Source organism: Geotrypetes seraphini, chromosome 14, assembly GCF_902459505.1.
Source record: "Geotrypetes seraphini chromosome 14, aGeoSer1.1, whole genome shotgun sequence".
Lineage (NCBI taxonomy): Eukaryota > Metazoa > Chordata > Amphibia > Gymnophiona > Dermophiidae > Geotrypetes > Geotrypetes seraphini.
This window is the reverse complement of record NC_047097.1, coordinates 6,801,095-6,816,228: the sequence shown is the minus strand read 5'-3', so window position 1 is coordinate 6,816,228 and position 15,134 is coordinate 6,801,095. Positions and strand designations below refer to the sequence as shown.

General features: G+C 41.8%; 1 protein-coding gene across 1 annotated transcript in view; it reads left to right on the top strand.

Annotated features, from left to right (window-relative positions):
• LOC117348540 (dual oxidase 2-like) overlaps positions 1 to 15,134 on the top strand; it is an 89,955-nt gene that overhangs the window by 35,510 nt on the left and 39,311 nt on the right. The window contains exons 9-16 of the mRNA XM_033920783.1: positions 474 to 570; positions 1,263 to 1,356; positions 3,438 to 3,540; positions 7,106 to 7,269; positions 8,800 to 8,969; positions 11,911 to 12,029; positions 13,322 to 13,459; positions 14,754 to 14,867. Of these exons, the coding sequence (XP_033776674.1) occupies positions 474 to 570; positions 1,263 to 1,356; positions 3,438 to 3,540; positions 7,106 to 7,269; positions 8,800 to 8,969; positions 11,911 to 12,029; positions 13,322 to 13,459; positions 14,754 to 14,867 (999 nt within the window). The remainder of the gene's footprint in view (positions 1 to 473; positions 571 to 1,262; positions 1,357 to 3,437; positions 3,541 to 7,105; positions 7,270 to 8,799; positions 8,970 to 11,910; positions 12,030 to 13,321; positions 13,460 to 14,753; positions 14,868 to 15,134) is intronic.

Here is a 15,134-nt window from a genome sequence, read left to right as displayed (position 1 = left end):
GTTGTATATAAGGGAGGAGGGATATTTGATGAAAGCTATAATTTGATGATATAAGTAATGTTAAAGTATAAAATGATTGTATGTTGTGTTATACTTATTGTGAGTTTTAAAAATATGAATAAAGATTTATATATAAAAAAAAATTCGTTTTTAATTGGTTTTAAACGAAGCGGTCAATTACCGCATTGTTATTGTTAATTAAGATGGTGGTGGGACCTAAATGTGGTATGCAGTGTCCCATGTTTATCTGCATAACGAATTCCAATAATATCTCCCGAATTTGCGCCTGCGCAATGTAGTTTCTAAGCATTGACAAGAAAATGGTGCGTTGCATTTTACATTCTGCGCTGACAAATCGAGATGGAATGCCTTTTTGCGTTGTGATATTCCTGGTTAAGATGCAAGATGAATTGCCAGGAAGGTAACTGACGAATGAAGGCTACAAGAGATTAAACGTACCTTTCTTTTCTCAGGCTACAAGCAATATGTAGATCCTGGAATTTCACCCGAATTTCAAGCAACAGCAATACAGTTAATCGCCAGCATGCTGCCTCCAGGAGTTTACATGAGGTACATAGAAAACCTTTTCCCGCCTGCAAAAAAAAAAGTTATTGGCATAGATTTGTTAAGGGGTTTCAGTGAGCAAGAGACCTGACTGCTTAATCCCCAATCTGTGGGCTGTCCCTTTGATAACTGTACAGTGCAACCGAAAATCTCCTCTGACTGGTGTGTCACTATGTGGTTAGTGAGGGGCAGGATCCCTCCCCTGAATCTAATCCCCCCTATGGCCCCTCCCCAAACATCAAAAAGCCCCCATCCCAGACTCCTGACCTCTCTCCGAGTCCCTTCAAATCCCATTGGACCCCCCCCCCCCCCTGCTGTGGCCTAACTTAACTTTGTGGTGGTCCAGTGGCTAAAAAGGGCAGGAGCGAACCCCACTCACTCCTGCCCCTGGTGGCTTCTGCTTAAAAACTGTGGCTGTGACCTGTAACTTGAGGGACACATTTATACAAGTCACGGCTCTGAGTTTAAAAACAAGCCCTGTTTTAAGAAGACCATATTGCCTGCTGCTTTCAGTACCAAAAATTCAGCCCCTTTAAAAGGAATGTTGGTGAGGCAAATTCTGTGTTTCTCCCTCCTCAGATGTATTGCACCAACTCTAAAATGGCCACAGTGTTTTTTTCCTGCCATGTGTAAACTTTTGGTAGAAATATATGTACAACAGGTGTAATATTTTTTTTTTTTTTTCCTTTCTCTTTCAGGAATAAGAACTGTATCTATCGGAACGTGACGGACATTAACAATAATAACCTTTATCCAGCATTACGCTTGTGCAATAGTTACTGGAACCGTGAGGTAATGAAATAGCCTGGTGTTTGCTATTGCAGGTGTGAATTTGTATGATTACAAAATTCTATTCAGCTAATGTCTTTTCAGTAGTAGTTTGAGATAAGTTGCATTCAGGTACAGTAGGTAGGCAGGGCCGGTTTATATAAGTATAAAACAATTTTAAATGACTTCTTCACATATATGTGATACCCAGGACCCATCATTTTTTGACACCATCCCCCCCATCTGTATGAAAAACATGATTTTTCCACACGTCACCCAAGCATGTACATAGGAAAAGGCAGCATTAATACCCACAGATTGTATACAAGAATCTGCAATATAGGCCCAATTTTGTTTGTAAGATATACTAGGACTCCACCAAAGGATATAATGTAGACATTTCCAGTGGTGAGGGTAGAGTTAATATAACAAAATGATTGACCTGACCATTCCTCCAGGAAGGGTCCTTTTCCTGTTACTCTTTATAGGTGTCTCCAGTAGAGCACTGATTCTTTTTTGAGTCATGGGCCCCTTTAAGAATCTGATGAAAGCTACGGACCTCCTTCCCCAGAAAGTTTCACATAAACACAACTTTGCATGTAATGAATATAATGTACTTTACTTATCGAGATTTGATTCTCATGCATATATGCCATACACAAAGTATTAAACTTCAAAGTAAACGATCTAAAAAAACAAACAACCAGTCCTTTATTATGCAAAAAGTAATTGGCCACTCATTATAATTATGAAATACAATCCTCTTGTGCAAATTAAAACAGATTTACTGCTACTACGTTTTCTACTACAACTACATCTACTCTCTCGTTATCTGCAAGAAAAATCAACAGTACCAGACTGTATAGTGAATATAATTGTTAATTTTTATCTTGCCCTCACGGACCCCCTGAAACCCATCTACGGACCCCAGGTTAAAAACCCCTGCACTAGAGGAAGTTGACATCCAGGAGAGTTGTTAGGGGCAGCAGGGCTGCTGGCCTGTTCCTGGTATAGTCTTCTCCTACTTGTCACACTTTTAAATAGTGAGAGGACTATTTGTCTTTTCACATTGACATGGCGACCCTATTTCCCATGTCTTCTGTTTTGTGGAAATGGGGAAGCTTTTCCTCACAAAAGAAGGAAAGCTCAACTCTTTGCATAACTTGTTGATGACCACTGATTATCAACAAGTGCTAGAGATCCTCAGCTTTGAACTGTATCTAGTTTTTGTAAGAGGGAAGTAGATAAACTCTCTGTGGGTGTGACCTTTTAGAGAGCATCTAGCTGAACAAAAGGAAAGCAGAACTATTTCAGAGGGATGAGAAGGAATCCCAACTAATGCTGGGAAGGTCTTGAAGGCCAGAAACGGCACCCAGGACTTAAATTACTGTTCTGTTGAAGCCCTGATAATTGGCATTCATGCTCCCAAGTTTCATACTTGTGTTATTTCAGCGTCTTCATGCAATGGCCTTCACTCTCCGTCCTGGAGGGTCACCAGGAGCTCAGGTTTTAAGGATATTCCCAATATACCTACCACCCAGGTTGTATGCAAATGTTTCTCATGCATTTTTATTGAGGATATCCTGAAACCTGATCCGTTGATGGTCCTCAATGATTGAGTGTGAAGACCTTTGCCTTAATGTGTTGCCCTGTATCAATGCATTCCTCTTTTTCTTACTCTGTACTTTCCCCCTTGTTTTGTTTATGCTGTGGAAAGACTCAAGTTCTGGAAAAGGATTTTCAAATTGTTGGTCCCATACTTTCATGTTTGTTTTTTTCACTAAATGTTTGGTTTTGGAAAAAGAATAATGGCAAGGTGATTTCTGCATGATCTCCTTGGATCTAGGAGCATCATACTCTCCCCACCATGCAGAATCCTCATTCCAGGGTTGTATCAAGAGTTTTCCTGCGTTCCTGCTTCTGAAGATGGTCTTTGCCCTGTTACTGGGAGGAATTTGTGATAAGAGATTACAAATATCTTATGGAGGTTTACCAACTTTAGCAAATGGCAGATTCTACAGACAGATCACTGATTCAGAATGTGTTCACTAACATTTTTGAGAGTGCTCCTGTCATTTGATTACAATTGCGATGTTTCATTTCAGAACCCAAACCTAAGGCATTCCACGGACATAGATGACCTGTTACTGGGGATGTCTTCCCAAATAGCAGAAAAGGAGGATAACATTGTAGTTGAAGATGTAAGAGGTAAACTCATTCACACGCTGTTACTCCTACACCACATTTCTCCTTTATTTCAGCATTGTTCTTCACAGGAGAATCTTGGAAAAGGGATGTTCTGTTCCCAGGGAGGATTCAAAGATTTTGTACAGTAAAATGTGTATATTTGAGTGCTTCCAATAAGAAATAAACAGGGTCGGTAGCGGGGAAAAAATTATACTAGCTCAAAAACACCCAGTGCTATATCAAATATCAACTCTGATTCTATTCAAGCTCAAGACCTCAGCAGTGACTCGTTTCACATGAAGTGTCTCACTCCATGGCTCACTGATCTCATCATCATTCCTACGCTGCATCAGGGCCAGGACCTGGGCCATCTTTGATTTGAGAAAATGAATTGATAGTGTTGAGAACCTAGGTCCTAGCCCTGTTGCAGCATCGGAACGACACGAAACATGGTCATTGTTGGCATTGGGACCAAATGAAGTTTTCTTATGGTGCTTGAATTGTTTGAAAGCTAAGTTAAATTGTTTTCAATTCTATGAAATAGCCATTTGGACTTTTGAGTACTAATTTTCATATTAAAAAGTTAAAGCAATTTTTTTTTTAAAAAACAAAACTTTATTCATTTTAAAAACAATCATAGTGCATTAACAAATAAACATATATAAAATAATACAATAAAAGCACTTTACACTAACAAGTATACCTAAATAAACATTTTAACCTTCCCACCCCTTTAATTAATACTTTAATTAAACTTAATTCTTCAAAGACTATCAATAGTGTTATGACTTCCCCACCCCACCCTCCCGCCCTGGATGTGTATAATAAAATGAACATTAATAAGATCAATATTTACAATAAGTCATCAATGGTTCCCAAACCTTTGAAAATGTCATATAATTTCCCTGCTGTACAGCCAACATCCGTTCCATTTTAAAAATATGGCATAAAGACTCCCACCAAAAATTATAGTTTAGCCTATCCCAAGTTTTCCAATTATATCACATACTAGTCTTATAGCCCGTTACATTAACGGGTGCTAGAATATATGTGTGTGTGTCTCTCTATTTCTTTCTCTCTCTCTCCTTAGCCGCTTTCTTTCTTTCTGTCTTTCTTTAACCTTGGCTGTCCATCACCACCCCTTGCCTGCTCCCCCTGTCCATTCTCCCTTCCTTTTACCTCCCCTGTGTCCACCACCACCCCTTCACAGCTCTCCTTATGCAGCAGCAGCCCTTCTCCCTTTGTTTTACCTCCCCCCTGTCCAGCAGCACCTTCCTTCTCCCCCTGTCCAACATTAGGCCTCTGTTCCTTTTTCTTCACCCCACCCCCTGTCCATCAGCACCTCTTTCCTTCTCCCCCTGTCCAGCAGTAGGCGTCCCTTCCTTTTTCTCCCCCCCTCCTCCTTCTTATCCCTATGATACACTTACCTTGCTCTTCCCCTGATCAGAGGTTCCCGACAGCCACCCAGTTGCACCCATTGGAAAAGTTCCCTCTGCGGCATCCCGCACCCCTCCTGACGCGACTCCCGCTGTCTTTCTTTCTGTCTGTCTCTGTCCCTGGCCCCCTTTGTCTGTTTGTCTTTCTGTGTATCTTCCTGCCACTGTGTCTTTCTTCTTTTCTTTCTGTGTCCCTTCCTCCCTCTGTCTGTCCGAAGCAGCATTCCCTCCCCCTCCATTTCCCTCCCCCCACACCAGTTCCCTCCCCCCACACCAGTTCCCTGTACACCTGCCCCTGTGTCTTTCTTCTTGTCTTTCTGTCTCCCTTCCTCCCTCTGTCTGTCTGTCCAAAGCAGCATTCCTTCCCCCTCCATTTCCCTCCCCCCACACCAGTTCCCTGTGCACCTTCCCCTGTGTCTTTCTTCTTTTCTTTCTGTGTCCCTTCCTCCCTCTGTCTGTCCGAAGCAGCATTCCCTCCCCCTCCATTTCCCTCCCCCCACACCAGTTCCCTGTGCACCTTCCCCTGTGTCTTTCTTCTTGTAGCGTTTCCTCTACCCCCCTTTCCCTTCCCACAGTCGCGACTACAAATGCGGCCCGAGTCCTTTGCGGCCCCCCCTTCCCTTCCCTTACCACGGGCCCAACTGGCAATTTAAGCAGCGTGTCAGCAGTCTTCACACACTGCTTCGGGTCCTTCTACTGCCCTGATTTACGCTGGCACGTCCTGAGCAAATCAGGGCAGTAGAAGGGCCCGAAGCAGCGTGTGAAGACTGCTGACACGCTGCTTAAATCGCCAGTCGGGCCTGCGGTAAGGGAAGAGGGGGGGGGCGGCAAATGACTCTGGTCCTGGGCAGCGGAAAGTTGCAGGGTTCCTCGGTGGGGGCGCTGAGTGGCCGCGAACCCTCTCCTCCCAGACACCCCCCCCCCTCCCGGAGGAACGGAGATCTGCGGCTACAGCCGCTGGCTTCGGCGTCTTCTATCCACTGCGGCCAACCCTAGCGGAAACAGGAAGTAGTCAGAGAGGGCAGGCCGCAGTGGACAGAAGACAGCAAAGCCAGCGTTAGCGCAGTGCAGCGCTTTTCTCTTTATTTTTAAAAGCGGGTGAGCCGGCGAGAAGGAGGAGGTGGTGGTTTTGGCAGTGAGTGAGGGCGGGAGGGGGGAAGTTGCCGGCTGTGCTGTGCTTTCCCGATCTGTCCGCCGCATACGCACTCTGGCCACGGACCTACGGATCAGGGATGACAGGTCACGCAGGTCTGAGTGCGCATGCGCGGCTAGCTTTTTATTATATGTAATAACAAAAGAATACTAAGACTGATGATGAGATCAGTGAGCCATGGAGTGAAATGCTTTATGTGAAATGAGTTTTCTGTGCTTAAATGTAAGTCTTCCAAGTAAAACACAAATTGAAAAAGTTATATTTAAAGGCGCAGAAGGTTAGCACCGATGTGCTTCACTGTCGGGTTTTCCTAGTACATGCACACAAGAGATGCACTTACTGCGAAACTCTTCTACGCATGCATCAACACGTTCCTCCCCCCTTCCTTTCACTTTTACAGCCAGCATATAATTTGAATATCATTTCCTTTGAGCATCGGAGAGCTATTTTTCTGTGCTATTCTGGTAGTATGGGGTGTGCCTTATTGGCTTTGCCACGGGAGTTTTGAGAATCGGCCTACAAGGAAGTTTGCCGTAAATGCTAGAGATATATATTTTTTAGAAAAAAGGGATGTGGAACTGTGGAGCCAGGGAAGGGGGTGAGTGGACCAGGTGCAGGAGAAGCGTGCAGGGCTGAATTAGGAGCAGGTTTAGCCTCTATGACCATCCTGGAAGAGAGGGGCAAGAATAGCATAAGCATGTTGATCTGGAATCTGGAAAGAAATGGCAGAACTGCATGGCAGACAGTGCCCCCAGAAATAAAGTCCTGGGGTGGTTTTTATTTTGTTTATTTATTTATATACACATTTATCTCCGCCAGAATCCTAGGCAGCTTGCAAAGTAACCATACATAATTAAAATCAACAGAATTACAGTTAAAACATAACAAAACTCATATATGAGATATTGTTCCCCTGAATCTTAACAATGAAATCCTATTAAAGACGTCTGGGTCAATTCTAAATCTGATTGTTGCTTTTCTAATTTGTTCTTAACAGATTATTGGTTTGGGTCTATGAAGTATTCTCGGACAGACTTCATGGCTCTGACTATCCAGCGAGGACGTGATATGGGGCTCTCCACCTATAACAACGTACGGGAATTCTTCGGCCTGGAACCTATTCAGACCTGGGAAAAACTCAGTCCATGGAATAATACGGAGGTCAGAGGAGCACAGCTTATAGCCCTTCCAGCCTTTGACTAAGTGTTTTTAGGGTGATCTATGTGAGATGATTTTAGCCTTTTTAAAGTAGCAAAGGGAGTTTTGGGGGGATTGAACTCACTCCTTTTCAATAGTAGCTCAAGACACATTGAATTTAGGGACAGTAGGCATTTCCCCATCCCCAGATGGTTTACCTGAAGCAATTGAGAGTTGAGTAAGTAACTTGTCCATAATTAAGCAAAGCATCAGCGGGATTTGAACCCTAGCTTCCCTGGTTCTCAGCCCATAACACTGATCCTTTCACTTCATGTTTACTTGTATCCAAACAGACATAAAGGGTTAAATGACATGTCCCCATGTTTCATTTCTTACTTAACCTGTCTTTGAATGTTGATTATGCATGCATTTTTTTTCTAGCAAAAAAGGCGCAATTACTCAAATACCAAGTCATTCTTTAGGAGTGGGGTGATCACTGAGGGGCTCCTCCCACAGTAGCCAGGCTCCCTGCAACCATTCATAGAATTAATGAAAAGGCAGCACTGAGTATGCAGAACCAGAGCTCTTTTATTAATACTTGGGGACCATGGTTCATTTTTATCAAGCAAGGGAAAAGGTGCCGGAACTCAGTACCCCTTAATGCCATCTCAAAAAATCCCTACTGGTTATCCAAAACACAAGATGATTCTGTGAGCAGGCAACTTTTGTACTATATCCACATTGTGAGAGATATATAGTGGAATTACAGACTTAAAGGATTATTCAATGGCAGTAAATTTACAAGGGCCACTATTCTCCATGCAAAGTTATACTTTTTACTTGGCTGCCACCACTTAACTGTATAAGTTATACAGAGCTGAACACATTTTGCAATCAGTAATTCCTTAAATGCCATTCAGTCTGGAACTGAGCATGCTCAGTGAGTGCCGACATATCAGTGGCTGGAGGCACACTGCTGACTTCTTCACTCCAGAGGCAGCATGAGGGGGGGGGGGGGTCTTGGCTCAGGCATTGGGTTTCTATGACTTGCGGGACTAAGACATCCCTGCCAGCAAAAGTATGATATCTAATGTGGCAAGGGAGGAGGAGGGAAAGGAAATGTGGACCCACCCCCCCAGTCCATCCCTGGATCCCCCCCCCAAAAAAAAGTACTGCTGGCTACACCTCTGCCTTTAATCATGCAATAAATCTCAATTAAAAATGTGTATCCAATATGCAGCCTTACTAATAACTGGATGTATACCTGGGTGTGGGCTTTGGTATTCAGTCATTTCTTCATCTTGCCAGCTCTATTGAGGAGTAAGCATCAAGAACTCCCAGGCTTGAATTCTTTTTCTACAAGCAGCTTACTGACCTTGATGAAACCTCATTTGATTAGTTTAATAGGAACAATGCTCACCGCCTTCTTTTTAGAGGCGTGTTATGACATCCATCCAAGGCTAGCTCTTTGATCGTGAATTGGTTAATGCTATAGCACAGTTATGATGAATCACAGTAGACATTTTCTCCATTCTGTTTCCGACTGTCATACAGGTCATCAAGGGTCTAGCAGCACTGTATGGTAATGACATTTCAAAGCTGGAATTCATACCCGGAATAATGTTGAATGGTGGCTCTGGGGAACTCTTAAGGACAATCTTCCTAAACCAGTTTGAACGTCTGCGAGACGGGGACAGGTTTTGGTTTGAAAATGAAAAGAATGGGTAAATATGTTACATTTTGTACTTAACCAGCCTGCTTTGATGTGATCAGGGAATTTTGCCTATTCTTTTACTAAAATGGGAAGTAATATTGGTTCTAATCATTTGTATTAACATTCCGGGCGGTTTTGTGTATAACCCTTTCACGTCCTTGTTGCCCTATAGGACTTACACATATAGGACTAGATTCAGTAAACCAAATTTATATGCTGAGACAAATGTGCACTGAGCACAATTCTACAAATGATGGTCCAAGTTGGGCACCTCTATGAGATAGCATGTAATGCCAGGGTCCATGCCCAAAGATGAACACAAGGATTTACACCAACTGAAACCTGGTATAAATCATGGTATGTAGGTACCGATCCCCTGAATTATAGTAATACTGTGTGCATCTTTAGTGAATACCTCTGACCCACCCATGCCCCTCCTACTTCCATGCCCTTATTGAGTTGTGTGCTCTAAGATTTGCACATGGATCTTTATAGAATAGCACATGGCAAGATGTACGGACAAATCCAAGTTGTTGCCAATTCATGCCAATAAGAGCTAAGAATAACTATTCTGGGACAGACCAATGGCCCAGCTAGTCCAGTATCTTGTTTCCACAGTGGTCAATCCAGGCTACAAGTGGCAGAATCCCAAATTGTAGCAACATTCCATGATACTGATCCCAGGGCAAGCAGTGGCTTTCCCCAAGTTGTCTGTCTCAATAGGAAGACTATGGACTTTTGATTATTAGTGCCCAATTATTAGTACTAAGTGACCTGTTAGCCAATTTAGTAACACGTGCATTTCAGAATAGTGTGCAATTTTGTGCATGTCATTTATAGAATTCCCCTGATAAGGGGCATGAAAGGATTAATTCTTATCCTTAGAATTTTGTGGTTTTGAAATGAAAGAATACTTGTATGAAAGATATCCAGGGCATCTTTTCTTTCTAAAGGGCTTGGTGATCAGCCACGCGTGGTGTTATGGCATTTCATACAGTAGATTCATCTAACAGGCACCTGCTTTCCATTATAGGATACTAGTATAACTGGGTACCTGAGGGATGGTTGCTTATGCCAGCCATAGATCTGATATAAATGCCTGTCTGGATTGGGGGAGATGTATACATAATTTATGCATATATGTATGTGCCCCACCCACATTCTGCCCACGTGAACACCAGCCTGCAGAGTACTCACTATCTAAGACATACAGAGTAGCATGCAGAGCTTAGTTATGCTTGTGTATGTTCAAATACATGCAGAAATGACTAGAATACTGACATTTACTTGTAGACATGCCACCTAAATCTAGATGACTCTGTATAGAATGACCAAGATGAGCAAATTTGAGTGCCCTAGAGGCTAGGAAATGCAGCTAAGAAGATATAAAATTACTTGTGACATGCTCTCATTGGCCCATTTGGTATCTTTGGACACCTTAAATACGTGGATGCCAAACCATTTTAACACATTGTAATTAACACAAATGTCTGATACAAATTGAATAAAAATCCAAAAATGAATAAAAACTGCTTTCCATGTGCATTGCTAAAAATTACTCATAAGTGGGCCAGGAGAAAACGCCTGTTTTCTGGTGTCATTAGAAGAGATGTTGTGTTTAAAAATCAAGGCTCCCTGGTTCTAGTGTTAGTAACTTGTATAGTAAGAATCCACCAAACTGTCTGTATTTAGACAGGTTTGAAGGATAGCAGAATATAATATCAAAAGGATGCAACAGGACATGTGAATACTACAATAAGATGGTAGAGAACAGACCCTGCTAATTTATTACCAATAAGTAATGAATCCAAGCAAAAAACAAGGATGTCCACATAGACTACAAATAGAAACAAACACAAAGCGGAGTCTCAAAGGTGTTCCAATCGTGGTAGTCCAGAGTACTAAGAGTCTATACAAAGCCGATTGATACAGTGTTTTCCAAAGTTTTGTTCTTCTTGTTTTAAAACTTGATTACAATAACTCTTTAATAAATGTGAACTGACATGGGTCGTGTTTCAGCTACATAGAGCCTTCATCAGGGGTCATAGAAACATAGAAACGTAGAAATAGACGGCAGATAAGGGCCACGGCCCATCTAGTCTGCCCACCCCAATGACCCTCCCCTACCTTTCTCTGTGAATAGATCCCACGTGTCTATCCCATTTGGCCTTAAAATCAGGCACGCTGCTGGCCTCAGTAACCTGAAGTGGAAGATTATTCCAGCGATCAACCACCCTTTCAGTGAAAAAGAATTTCCTGGTGTCCCCGTGCAGTTTCCCGCCTTTTCCACGGATGCCCCCTTGTTGCCGCGGGACCCTTGAAAAAGAAGATATCTTCTTCCACCTCGATGCGGCCCGTGAGATACTTGAATGTCTCGATCATGTCACCCCTCTCTCTGCGTTCCTCGAGTGAGTACAGCTGCAACTTATCCAGCCGTTCCTCGTACGGGAGATCCTTGAGTCCCGAGACCATCCGGGTGGCCATTCTCTGGACCGACTCCAGTCTCAGCACATCCTTACGATAATGCGGCCTCCAGAATTGCACACATATGGTCAACATACCAGAAGATCATTGAGTTAAAGTTGAAGAGAACAAATCACCCAGTTCTAAAGCAAAGTGGTTCTAACAGTCTAGCGGCGGCCTGAACGCCATTAAAACTGAAAGCAGAGTACAAACCCTGGATGTAAATTGCATTGGATTGAATTAGAAGAATGACATGGCATCCATTATATGGTATATGAGATACAATTTAAATACAAAACTCTGTGGATTGGAATTCAGCATACTTGAGCTATGTGGATGCTACAGTAAGATGGTAGAGAACAGACACTGCTAATTTATTATCAATAAGTAAGAAAGAAGATAGGGGAAGTAGTGATCCTAGTGTGGTGAACTGTCACATGCTGCATTTTCCTTACTGGGCTGAAAAGCTCTATTATTTCTTCTTGTAGCTTGTTCACTAAAGAAGAAATAGAACAGATTAGACACACCACACTTCGTGATGTCCTGGTTGCTGTTACCTCTGCAAATCCCATAGATCTCCAGCTGAATGTCTTCACGTGGACTGCCGGTGAGAGCATTTCCTGTTTCGAGATTCATTGTGTTATGTTTTCATATCCATTCATAGCCAAACCTTTCCATAAGCAAAGCAGAAATGTGTAAGTCGAGCAGAAGATCTTGTCAAAAAATGTCCTATGGCACTTAACCAAACATTGTGTGTACTGCTGAAAGCCAATTGAGTTGTTTGAACTTCTGTTTTAAGCTTTTCAGGACCAGTGCATGGAATTCTAGGTGGCTATTTGCTTTATATATAAATGACCTCTCGGTCCCATCTTCTTAATCCTGCATTTTGCATTGTTTTCTTTTAGAATAACAACCAGACAAATTCACATTAAAAAATAAGACTGTATGGACCTCTTAGTGATCTGCTATCTGGCAGAATCTGAACTAAGAGTCTCCCTGAGCCCATTTTATTAGCTTCATGGCATTTCATTTATTATTATTCATACGTAAGTTTGTACATCTTCCAGTTACATTATAAGTATTTCATTAAGATCCAATTGCATATGACTGCATTTTGCCACTAGGTCCATATTTGGTTCAACGGTCATATGATTTATTGTCATTAGTAATTTTCCCTAACATTAGCAATTCTATAATGACTTATAAATCACGCACTATTGGTTTGGCTCCTGTCAGCATTTACATTTGCTGAGATGATTATTTATGTCAGTGTATTGCACATCTTGTAACAACGTGTTAGCTTAGGAATCAATAAGTGAGCATGGAAAATAGCTGGAGAAGTCTGGGTTGTCTCCTAAATGGTCCTACAATCCAGTGTGTGCTAAGCTTGATTTCAGGCTGGATTTGATTGATTAAGGTTTTAAAAGATGGAAAAGGAAAGGGATTTGCAAATTCGGTCACTTTCTCTCAGAGGAGAAGCAGATGAGCATTTAGGTACACAATCTTATTCTTACACTGTAGTGGTATTTTCTGCATTAAGGAAAATAAAATTCAGGTTTCTTATATAGATTAGATGCATGTGCATTGGCCTGTGGAGGTATAGTACTTGAAAAGTCTAGTTTCTATAAAGTAGGAATGACGTATATCTGTTGGTTTATAGTGGCCCAGAAGTGGAATCAGTATAGTAGGGATTCTTAGAGAATAAGAAGAATGACATGAATCGGAAGAGATGTGTGGAGAATCATATACTCTGGTTTGAAAGAAGTTTGCATAGTATCTGCAATTATTTTTTGTGGGCCTCATATGTTACCTATTGCCTCTGAAGGAATGAAAAAAGTTTCTTTTTTTTTTTTAATTATTCAGTCTCACATGTCTGCATCTTGGCTCTTTTTCCCACAGGGGATCCATGTTCTCAACCCCAGCAAATTACAGAGGAGGTTCTAGCTAACTGCACACCCCTTGTTGTAACGGACTACTTCCAGGGCAGTGCGGCTGGATTTGGGATTCTGATCGTTGCAATCTGCTGTTTTCCACTAGGTCTGAGAAGTTTCAGTTCTGCTGTCTTTCCTACTTGTTCAATATACAACTCTTGTAATTCTTGATCTTTCTACTTCACGTTGAGTTAGTAGCTGGTTCCTGAAAATAAAAGGTTGGCAATTGCATTTTGTGTGACAGATCAAATAACAGGCTCCCATCATTTGAGAAAGAAATAGCTCCCTATGATAGGAACAATTGTGAATACCCTACTTTGTTCACAGTTCATAATTCAGTTTTAATTGATGTACCAATCATCAAAAAAGATATCTAAGCAGTTTACAGGTAAAAACATACTGGATGATATTCAATATGATTTAACTGGTCAGAAATGGCTACTGATACTTGTTTGGGGCTATCCGCTAATTTGCAGTGGCCTTTAACTGGTTATTGATGCTGAAAATGAGCAGTTAGCACCTAAGTGAAAGCCAGATTTTGTGATGGCGTTCCTGGGCAGATTTAGCACATGGCCGGTTAAGTGCCAGCTTCAGCACTTAACCAGCTCAGGTCATGACCCCAAAAGTAGGTTATGCTATCTTTTGGGGGTCACCACCCACAGTTTGGGAAGCTGAAAACCTAAGGCATATTTTGTTTCAATGCACTTCTTGTTTATCTGCAAGTTTATTTCAATACTCATCAGTAGTCCTACAAAGGGTATGGTGGTATGGAATGAGATGACAAGAAACACCACCTTTGCTTTACATAGGGATAATAAAGCATAAACAAGCCAAAAGTTGTAATGAGATTATTAGTGGAATCTTGTCAATTTGCCTTTCTTTCAAAACGAGATCATGATAATGTTTATACCTGATTCATATATCATTTATAACTTCTGTTAGAGTTTAGCTCTGAAGCCTTCCATTGTGTTGGATAGTAAAGCATTTCATATCAGATCTGTCAACTGCAGATTTTTACAAAGATAATCTGGTAGTCTGTGCAATTATTGCTGGCTGGTAAATTAATTCTCCAGCTTTTTAGTTATTTTAGGTTTGGCTATTTTGCCAGGTTGCCTCAGGATATTTCCTACAAAAGCAAATTAGGGAAAGCCATTTATAAACAGAGTGATTCCGGACTGTGGGAGGGGGGTGGGTGAGGAGTGGGTTCGCAGGGGGGGGGGGGGTGTTTTTGTAAAACTTGTTTTCTGGAGCCCTGTTTTTCTGGCTGAACCACTGTACCTGTGATTTATTGTTGGCTCTAATAAAAATTATTTAAACATAAACAGAGTGATCAGTGTACTAATAGGAAAGACTGAGGTGAGATCATTCTCTTGATTTCATTCTTGCTCTATGTTGTTCAGCGAGTTTACTAATTGCCTGGATAGTGGCTCATACTCGGAAGAGAGACTTCAAAAGACTACAGAAAAGGAAAAACCCCTGCACAGAGAAGCAGACATTTTCCGAAGGCATGGAAGGTACAGTACTTCTGACATTATTTTTCTGAATGATAAAGTAATGACTTTTATAAATATCCTTGAAGTGTGTTGGAAAACCATCTCATCAATCTGCCTTAGAAAAGATAATATCCAGAATAGGAAACATTCAAAGGGCAAACCAGTGGAGGTGGTGGAGGCAAGGACTGTGTCTGAATTCAAGAAAGCATAGTGGGACAGGCACATGGGATCTTGACCGGGTTTAGAAGCACTGTTGCAGGTGACAAAATTGAGCACCTGATTGCTGTA